Genomic DNA, 10,081 nt, shown 5'->3' with positions numbered 1-10,081 from the left:
CATGGCAAGGGCAATTGCCATGTGCCATGCTACTTTTATCTTCAATAATGTATGTTCTAAAAATAGTTTTCAATGGCAGGGCAATTCTATTCGTAACCACGCCATGCCATGGCTCAATTTCTAGTGCCATGGCATGCATGGCACGCGTGGTAGTGGTTAAGAGCCACCCTCAGGGTGGCTCTTAACCCCAACAAGATTTTTTTAAGGACAAAAATGAGGACCAAATTTCAGTGGCCCTGATTGATGTGTCCTGCAGATTTATAGTCAAATGCAAGGAACAAGATAAATGTTTGTCATGTCTTCTTCGTTATCCTTCACGAACTTGACTCAGTGATAATCGAATCGGCTTCACTACGCTACTTGAAATCTTGCACTCCTAAGACTGATTTCACTGAAGTTTGTCCTAAAGTTTAGGACAAATTGCTGTTTGCTCGGCTTGTCACCTTGACTACTGGCTGCAAGCGCAATGATCGTCGGCGATGCCTGTTCGTTAAGCGAACGCTTGGTGCTCGTCGATTCGGAGGATCCAATACTCTGGATCGCTTTCTGGATGGAGGCGGTGCTCTGTTTTCGTTTGACTTGGTTGACTTGAGATGGTGTGACCTCTTGCATGGGTCTGGCAGCTTCCTTTCACGATGAAAAATTTCGAAACAGGACTCGCCGTCACTCCATCTTGCTGCGCGACAAAGTGAAACATGGCAGATATCACACTCAAAGCTTGTTTTGTACCCTTTACGCGTGTGATTGCCATTTTCACTGTCGTGATTCATTTGACAGCAGATAATGCAGCATCTCTGACGTGCACCCTGGATCCGGACCTGTAGTTGAACGGTTTGATTGGATACATTATTATGAGCAGATGAAGCGACAATTGTCCCGTACCTCATGGTGATCATTACTTTTAGAGAGCCGAAGATGAATCCACTCTGTGGATGACTCGAAGTGATTTCGTTTGTTGTACGCGAATGAAAGTTCCAATGTCGGTGGACCTGACCGATTCTCCTTGTCTCGAGCATCGCTAAGTGGGCGCGGAGAGCCTGTCTTCTTTGAAAGCACAACGGCAGCTTCTCGGCAAAATGCGGCAAAACTGGGGAGATTTTGCTTGTGTTTCTGATAGGCCTTGTAGCTTGTACATAGTCCTCGATTCATCAAAAAACCGTGTGACTGCAAGAATCACAGTTAGAACCCATATTCTGCGCGCGAATTGTGAGCTGCTAGCTACCTGGAATAACAGAAACGACTGGTAGGCATTGTACACTAGAGTCATGAGCAGACGAAGCCAAATTGTTGCACTAGGTGTCAGTCGGAAATGCTTGGACTTGACATTCTTCAGATATCTTGAATAGACATCGATCCCCCCCTTGACACGATTCCACAACGCAATTAAAGTTGGCATGATATGCTTGGCTGGAGGGAGTGGGTTTTGCCGCTCGTTGATAAGTTTCACTAATGCCCTCCATAACCCCAGGGTTTGTACCAGCGTGGCTTGATCAACACAGTGTCCTAATTGCTCAGTTTCAAACTCGGGAATGCTGGCGGTTTCTGTGTAAACCCACTCCATGTAGCCCAACGCAATTGCCTTCAATGCACTCTGGTAAGTGTGAGATGCACTCTCGCTCACGACAACGTGAACAACTCGAATGATGTATGTAGAGGATGCATACACAAGGTATCCATGTGTGATCCCACTGCAAGCAATGCTGTGCAGTATCTGGAGGCGGTGACTGGACTCTGGAATCACTGCGTTCAATCGGAAGCCGGATCCCATACCAGTCAATTCTACTGTCGTGAATATACCATAAGCTTTAGCAGCAGCTTGTTCCTGCTGAACTGTGCGAGCAGTAGCTCGAGTTTTGTACTCCATTACTGCATTGAATCTCCCACATCGCACAGACACGATGGCAGCAATATGATCCGGTGAGAAAGCAGCTACTGGCATATTGCTCCTAGAGAAAAAATTAGTTTCTTGTCAGACCCGATTATTATTTTGCTTCACTTACTTGCACAGTAAACCGTATTCTCTGAGCTCCTCGATATGATAGTGTGTGTGTATATCCAGAAATAGCGTGATGTGCGAGGCAATATTGACTTCGTTGGCGGTCCCAATCTTTGTAGATGGTGTTGAAAACGGCGCCATGAACCAAGTCGATAAAAGGGCTGAGTCAACTGCATATCTAGAATCTCGCCGAATATTGCGACCAGGAAGAGCCTCCCCAGCATCATTTTGAAGAAGTCGAGCAATTAACGTTGCTTTGTTTCCAGATACACGAAGTCCCAGGTCACGGCATAAGGTTTTTAGATCTCCCAGCGTTTTCACGATTAGCTCTGCCTCAAGCAGCGGTGCTCCTGCGTTTTCACTGCTTCTGGTCTGGAAGGGACCCGGCTGTTGGCGATTACTTCCCAATGACAGTTGCAGTATCACTGCCTGAACATCAGGATCATCGACTGGATCACCTCGGTTACCATCACCGTAACTGTGAGCAATGGCGCTAAATATTTTTGAAGCAACCGAGCCCGTAATGCGAAACTTCCTGAGTAAAAACCAATCTGTAGCTCTTTGCTCCATCGTCAATTTCTGAATACCGTCTTCAAAAGCTGTAAGCAACTCCTCCCTACGAAGTGAGACTCGCTTCAGTGTCCGTGATACATAAGACCAGTTATCAGGTCCCGCGCTGGCAAACGTTGTGTAGCCTAATGCCACTTTTCCAAGCCCTGACCGGTATGCAAGTGCGTGTGCATTTGCAGGAAGCATCCCTGGTTGAACTGGTATACGTTTGATGGCCCAATACGCAGCACGATCTTCTTTCTCTAATACTAATTTTTGGTACTGACTTGGTGTTTTGCCAAATGTAAAGGGAAACGTTTGTGTGCGCTTATGGGTACCGATGATACTTCCACCAGTGTCAACAATTTGTTGGTTGACAGCATGAGACTGATAACCTCTGTCCAGCGCGTGAAGAATACCTGGTAGTCGAATTTGGTTCTCCGTCGATGATCCACAGAGTGATCTCTGAAGAATCCTCACAATGTCCACGGTTGATTAGCCGTTGGCAGCCACATGTCCACCCAAAAACAAGCCTGTAACCAGCGATACCACGCCATGCTGCACTGGGCCGTATCTGCCAAAAATTCGCTTGGTAAGATCAATTACCTCACAGCAACACGATCATTAAGTACAGTACCCCTTTTTCGGGTTGCGCACGTGCGTAAGGCCAATATCGTCCACTGCCTTTGAGCGCAAGCGGATCAAATCATCATCTAATGATGCTATCGTTGTTCCATCCACAAAACCAATGTCTGCGGATAGTCGCCGTGTGAGTTCGTATGCATAAGAGATGTCTCTGTCAGGTGTGAGCGGTGCCGTCCATTGGTCGGATCCTCCTTCTTTTGTAAACGGATTGCCACTTAAAGCTGCCAAAATAGCGCGATATCTGGGCAGTGGTAGTGCCTCTTCAGCAGGTGGATACAGAGCCCTATTGCTCTCGTCGTAGAAGAAGTCCGGGGTTACACCATAAACACTTAGCCACAGCTCGACCTCAAGAAACTTGTAGATGTCATCTGTAGATGCTGCTGCATAATCAGCCAGGCTCCTGTTCACAAAGATCAGGAGCCTTGCCAGCACAGTCGAATCCAGCCACACGAACAGGAAACTGGAAACGCTAACACCGTCGAGGTGATGCTGTGTAGTACCGAACATTCGCTGCAATATTCTTTTAGCGACCTGGCCAGCTTCTTCACGTGTCTTATCCAGCAAAAACGCATCGACATTGTCTACTTGAATGCGCTGGTTTATCACGTTGGGATACTTCCAGGATCCCAGGACCTCCTCTTCGTCTTCGCTGTCGGATCCAAAGACGTACGGAACCTCTTCAGACGACTCGCTGTCAGACATGATGCCTTGGGTGCTTGTGTAAACGTGCAGCGCGACGAGCGCTGCGGGAATGCGGAATGCGGAATGCGGGCGACGCACGCTAGCGGAGTGACCATCATTCTTTTTTGTCCTTAAAAAATGGGGTTAAGGACAAAAGTGACGTGACTTTGTGCGCTCCAAAAACGATTTGGTCCTCTTATTAAGGACAAAATTTGTTGGGGTTAACCACTACCACGCGTGACTTGGCATAGTTTCAAAGAAACTATGCCATGGCAATCCTATTTTCGTAATCACGGGCGATGCTGTAAAAAAAATGGGCTAACCAATTGCACGTTCAGGACGAAACATAGCAGTCTCTGACACCAACTGAAATATGGAAATTCCTCTCGACTATTTACACGTAAAACGCACTGGCTCGGCTTTCTTCGTCCTCTCTCTCTACTGCTGGGAGCACTCTAGTCGCTCTCCTTCTTTGTTTTCTTTTTTACTTTGAGCAGCGATCGTGTCCGATTCGGTTGTTGACAGCAAGAATCCTTCTGCTTTGGTGTCGCCTGCTTCCTGCTGCGTCGAGGATGTACCTTCAGCGGTGTTGGTACTCACATTCTTCTCCGATTCTTTGGCGATATCGACATTATCCTCGCCGAGCGCCTCCACAGCCGCAGCGGCCGACGTGTCATATGTTCCTGTGTCACCCATGAGATCCTCCTTCTCGGTTAACGCCGTCGAATTCAACTGCCTCTTCAACTCACGGTTCTCCACGTGGAGGTGAACGTTCTCCTTTTCCAGATATGTCACCCTCTCGCTCTTGTGCTCACGGAGCTTCGCCGTCGCATCCCCCCCCGACGCCAACTGCGTCTCCAGCGTCTCCGCTCTTTCCAACTTCTCCTTCACCAGCTTTTGCATCTCCTGAGTTTCTTGGTCGGCCTTATCCCGCTCGTCCTTGAGCGCGTGTCGCATCTCCGTCGTCAGTTCTGCCACGTGGCGCTTCTCAGCACGCAAAGCCTCCTCCAGTTCGGCAACCCGCTCCTTCAACGCCTTCACTTCCTCGCCCTTGTTCTCCACCCCCGACGGTTTTGTGCTCTCTTCGTCAGTATCCGTCACGGCCTGTTGAGCTCGAGCTAACTCCTTCTTCAACTCCTGAACCTTTGCCTGCAGGCTCTCTCGGTCCGCTATCAGTTTTTGGAAGAGTTCCAGGATATCAGTCGTCATCTTCACCTTCTCCAGCTTCTCCAGACGCGCCGTCTGCTTCTCCACGAGCTTATCCTGTTTTTCCTTGGCCAGCTGAAGTTCCACCAGCTTGTTGTAGACGTTCGCCGTCTCCACCTGCTCTGCTTCCAGCTTTTTCTGCAGCTCGCTCCCACTTGCAGCATCCGAACCACCCAAAAAACTCGTCACCTGCTGCTCGAGTGACGCAACCTTCTCCTCCAACGCCACTTCTTTCCTCTCCGCCGCAACAAGCCGCTGCTTGCTCTGAAGTCGCATCTCTTGTTGCTCCTCCTCAGACCTTGTCAGCGCATCCACCAGCGTCGCTATTTCCTTTTCCTTCTGCCGCTGAGCGAGAGCGGCCGCGTCGACAGTCGCTTTCAGCTTCTTCATCTTCTCCAGCAGGTCTGCGATGATGGCTGAGCGGTCCTTGGCCTCCTTGCGCAGTACAGACAGCATTTCCTCATACGACTGCACGTCAAGGCGGAGCTTCTTGCTCTGCTTGGACTCCGCTTCAAGACGCTGCTGCATCTGCTCCCTGGTCAAAAGGCTTTGCTCCAGTTCAGCCTTGCTACTTTTCAGACTCGCAACAGTTGACTGGGCTTCTTCCAGCCGCATCTGCAGCGATGCAATCGTCTCCGAGGAGGAGGACAACGCTTGCTTCACGTCACGCAGTTTTCTACCCTGCTCATCTGCAGCGGTTGCAAGCTTCAACTTCTCCTCCGATACTTCCACCAGCTGTGACTCCACAGCTCGAAGCTCCTCCAGGCAGTCTTTGCGCTCACGTGACGCAGTCTCCAACGCTTCGGACATCTTGTCATAATCCTCCTCTTCTGTGGGCGAGCTGATCTGCTTCAAAGCGTCGAAGTCCGCCTGCAGTTTCTCGAACGCAGCCTGAAGCTCACTCTGTTCGGTAGCAGCCTCTGACGACGCCTTCAAGCTCTCCCTCGTCGTTTTCGCCAGCTCTGACTTGACCGCAGCAAGCGTCTCGGTCAGCTTCTCCACTTGACAGCGCAGTTCGGCAGTCTCCTTCTCCGCGTCTAGTGTTTCGGTAAGAATGCACTCGGTCGACTCGTTTGTCTCGGCCTCTTTATCAGCTGCAGCGATCGGAACTCCCCGGATTCCAGCCAGAAGCTTTTCCTTCTCGCCCGTGAGGTCTTGGACGCTCTGCTGTAGCGTCTCGAGCTTCGTCTGCATCTGAGCAATCGTCACAATCTTTGCGTCCAACTGCGCCTTCAGCACTTTGGCTACATGCTCCTTCTCAACCACAGTCTCGCCCATCTCGTAGCTCTGGCGTTGCAAAGTCTCGAGCTCGTCGCCTAGTCTCTTCGTTTCTTCCTGGAGCTCCACCTTCTCCAACGTCTTTCTCCCAACCTCAGCTTGGAGCTTTTCCTTCTCTTGCGCCGTTCTCTCGTAATCGGACCGCACCTGGTCAATCTCCTGCTGGATGGTCAGCAATTCTTCACCGAGTTGTTTCACAACAGCGTTATTGGTTTGGCCAGCAGTAGACGCGCTCTGCTCTCTCTCCAGCTCTTGAATTTTCAGCTCCAGCAAGGTCTTTTCTTCCTCCAAGCTTTTTACTTGCGACTGCAGCTCCCTCAGGATTGCTTCAGTGTCTCGCGCCTTCACCGAAGCAATCTCCTCGTCGCGCTTTGCCACCGCCAGTTGCAGAACAGTCTGCGATGCTTCAAGCTCCTCCACAAGCGTCTCCAGCTCCTCCTTTCTGCTGCGTAACTGGATGTATTGCTCCGCATCTGGCAGTGGGATTTCTGACTCGAGCAAAGCTTCGAGTTGGCGTCTCTCAGAGTCAAAACGTCGACGAGATTCAAGGGCCTCGAGCTTCAGTGTCTCCACCTGAGAGCGACGAGCGTCCGCATCTTCTGCTGCCATTTGCTGAAGATTCACCTTCTGCGCCGTCAACTCCTGATTGTGACTCTTCTCTGCTGCTAATCGCTCTTGCGTGGACACCAACTGAACCTTCAGCTCTTCAGGGGGGGCATCCGTCGTGGTATTCCCGTCGTCCAGCTTCGTGCGCAGATCTCTCAGCTCCAACTTTCCATCCAGAGCAGCTTTCTTCTCCGCCATCAAGCTCCTCATCTCGGCCAAAACAGCAAAAACAAGAAGACGTTCAATGTCATCAAGACCACCACTCTTCTCATTCGCCAGCCTCTCCATTGCTGCAATAGGGTCTCCACCTCGATTGCTTCGGAACACAGCCGAAAAGAGGTCCAGCACGTTCTTGCTGCTGTCGCCGCCTTGAACATCGAATTGTTTGCTTCCAGAAAAGTCCAACGCAGGGTTTCCAGCTTCCTTGGCCGCGATCTCGTCATCTTCGTAGACTCGGAGCAGAGTCTGAGGGTCCACGTTCGCTTTAGCTGCAGAATAACGTTTCCGAGGAGGTAGTATAGGACCCAAAACCTTGGCATTGGCCAGGAAATCCCCCGGCCCCCACGTCTCTCGCGTGCGTTGCTTGCGCTTTGTCCCAACAACTGGTTTGGTCACTGAAGAGCTCGAGACGATGAGTCCCATGAGTCTGGCCATTTCTTTCTGCTTGTTGTTCTTCTCACTGATCAGCGCTGCGTTCTCCGCCTTCAGTGCACTCAGAGCTTCCGAGTTGACGAGTTTCTTGAGCTCGTGCACTTCTCGCTTGAGACGTCGAAGCTGCGTCTGGTCGTCCAGCACCTCGTTCACTCTAGCGGATGTCTGGATAGCCTTGGCTCGAGCTGCAAACTGCAACGTGCTCTTGGTCTCCTCAATAAATCGGTCGCTCGGAGTCACGCAGCAGACGATGAGTGTGCGTGTGTTGCCGCCCAGAGAGTTTTGTAGTAGCCTCGTGAGCTTGCTGTCTCTAAATGGCGCATTCTGTCCTCCCCCTCCAGAGCTCGCGAGGGAATTAATCACACGCGAGAGTGTCAGGAGCGACTTGTTGATGTTTCCAGCTTCTCGTTGTCGAATGCCCTCAGCGCCAGTGTATCGCAAGCTCTCGGATCCTGCGAGGTCCACGAGGTTGAGACTCGCCACCAGCACAGCGCCGTTCACGTCCTCCTCTGAGTGTCGTCTGGGCTCCGCCTTCTGTTTACTCTCGATCACAATCCGGAAGACGCTGTGGGAGCGCGAACTCTTGTCGTTCATAGCAGTCTGTCCTGTGGTTCTGTTCTGGTTTCCTGCCTGGAGCAGCGTCACAATGTCCTCATAGTTGGTGATAATCTCCTCCGTACACTCGACATACACGCCTTTGCGTGGGTCTTCTCGGAGTTTGAGATTGGCGCCTTTTTCTTTGGGGTTTAGCAGGTCTTTGACCACTTCGTTGTAGATCTCCAGAAACGAAACGCGCAGGAGGAAATCTCGGTCCACGCAGCTCTCGATGTAGTTGAAGATGTCCTCCACCGCCAGCTGTAGGATGCCGAGGCGACAGCTCTCCGCCTCGGGCTCAAAGGGCATCCCACCGTCTCCCTGCATCGTATACGTTTTACCGGAGCTCGTCTGTCCGTAGGCGAAGATGGTGCCGTTAATGCCGCCCAGTGTCGAGTGCACGATACGGCGCGCTACAAGCTCATAGATGACGTGCGAGTCGCTCGCGGCGTCGAAGATCTGATCGTACTGGAACACGTTGCCTTTGCCTGTCATAGGCGCGCCCGTCTCGGGATCTGTCAGCGACACCACATTCAGCGCTGTCACACAGGCGAGCGCTGGCTGGTCGTTCGCACGCGTCTCGCGCTCGTTCATGGGCCGCACGCGGATGCATACGGCGATGTTCTCGGGCTCGAAGGCAGCGTCGCCCATCAGTGTCCGAGCGATTCGATTCAAAAGGCGTTTGCACTTCCACTACAAACCGGTATAAATCGAAGCCCCCGTCAGCTATCCGGTATTATTACCGTATTTGAGATCTCATACTTCGTACCCCATATTTTTGAAGTTGTGCTAAGCTTATCCACGAGATGCTGGGCTACGGAAGTACCAACCTTTTGGCCGCAAAAGGTATTCACAGATACCGGTATTTCCCAGCCCGCCATTTCTAAAATTCGAAAAACTCTTAACTCAGCTACCCCTGTCCTTTTGTAACGGGGTACGTAGCACCTGGTTACATGAAGTGTGACACTTCACACTTCAGGAGTATGACATGTCATACTCCGGGATATTTGGTACAAGGTACCAAGGTCATTCAAAACCAACCATTGGTTAAATGACCTTGCATTTCTATAGGTAACTGATAGTTTGTATTAACCTCAAACTTAACCTACCTATAAATATACTCAGTTTACAATCTACCTTATTTTGGTCACTTCGCTCTCTTTAATTAAAGAGGGGACCTGTGAACTGCCGTTCACTGAGAGTTTGTATACTCTCGGAAGATAACTTCCTCTAGCGCAAGGTGCTGTGTGACCCCGTCACACTTGGTAGCACTTGTAGTCAATCCACGCCATCGCGGGTAGACTACCTGAACCTCCGAAGTTCGTTGCCATGGATAGGAACGACTTCTCCCATATGAACGACTCTCAGTTCGAGTCGGTTCGGAAGATGGCAGGCATCTTCGGGATGGAGGCCCTGCAGAGCCTGGTGGTATCAACACCGGCTGAGCAGCTCGAGCGCGTCAATGCATTCGACGCGTACGAGCAGGGCCTCATCGCGCATGTGCGGGAGAACCTGCAGGCTCCGGCGGCGGAAGCAAACCCGCCTCACCCGAAGCCAATACGGCTGAAGGTAAAGCCGTATGAAGGGAAGGAAGGCGAGAACCTTCACTTCTGGGTCCGAGAAGTAGAGCTCGCGATGGACGCGGCTCTGATCTCGACCGAGCAACTGCGTGTTGCTTTTGCACTCTCCAACCTTAGCGGTCGTGCTAAGAGTTGGGTGTACACTCGGGAAGCGACATCCCCTGGATGTTTCACATCCTGGGCTCAGCTGTGCGAACAGCTCCGAGCCGCGTTCCTCCCGGCGAACTACGAGTACCGCCAGCGTTCGCGCTTCCTCGCGTGTAAACAAGGAAGACGCGAACTGCACGAGTATGTG

At 51.3% G+C, this 10,081-nt stretch overlaps 2 protein-coding genes across 2 annotated transcripts; both read right to left on the bottom strand.

Moving 5' to 3' along the window:
- Nucleotides 1-1,218: 1,218 nt before the first annotated feature.
- On the bottom strand, nucleotides 1,219-2,137 carry PITG_18580 (uncharacterized protein; the record flags this gene model as incomplete). The annotated part of the gene is made up of 3 exons (XM_002997475.1): nucleotides 1,219-1,222; nucleotides 1,320-1,946; nucleotides 2,001-2,137. 3 exons carry the CDS (start codon nucleotides 2,135-2,137, stop codon nucleotides 1,219-1,221), a joined length of 768 nt encoding a protein of 255 aa, XP_002997521.1.
- Nucleotides 2,138-7,644: 5,507 nt separating this feature from the next.
- Nucleotides 7,645-8,857, bottom strand: PITG_18579 (kinesin-like protein; the record flags this gene model as incomplete). Its single annotated transcript, XM_002997474.1, has 2 exons — nucleotides 7,645-7,650; nucleotides 7,715-8,857. 2 exons carry the CDS (start codon nucleotides 8,855-8,857, stop codon nucleotides 7,645-7,647), a joined length of 1,149 nt encoding a protein of 382 aa, XP_002997520.1.
- Between the last annotated feature and the right edge of the window lie 1,224 nt (nucleotides 8,858-10,081).

This window comes from Phytophthora infestans, genomic scaffold (genome assembly GCF_000142945.1).
Source record: "Phytophthora infestans T30-4 supercont1.73 genomic scaffold, whole genome shotgun sequence".
Taxonomy (NCBI): Eukaryota; Oomycota; class Peronosporomycetes; order Peronosporales; family Peronosporaceae; genus Phytophthora; species Phytophthora infestans.
The sequence above is the reverse complement of the archived record's forward strand: the minus strand, read 5'-3'. Positions and strand labels throughout refer to the sequence as shown.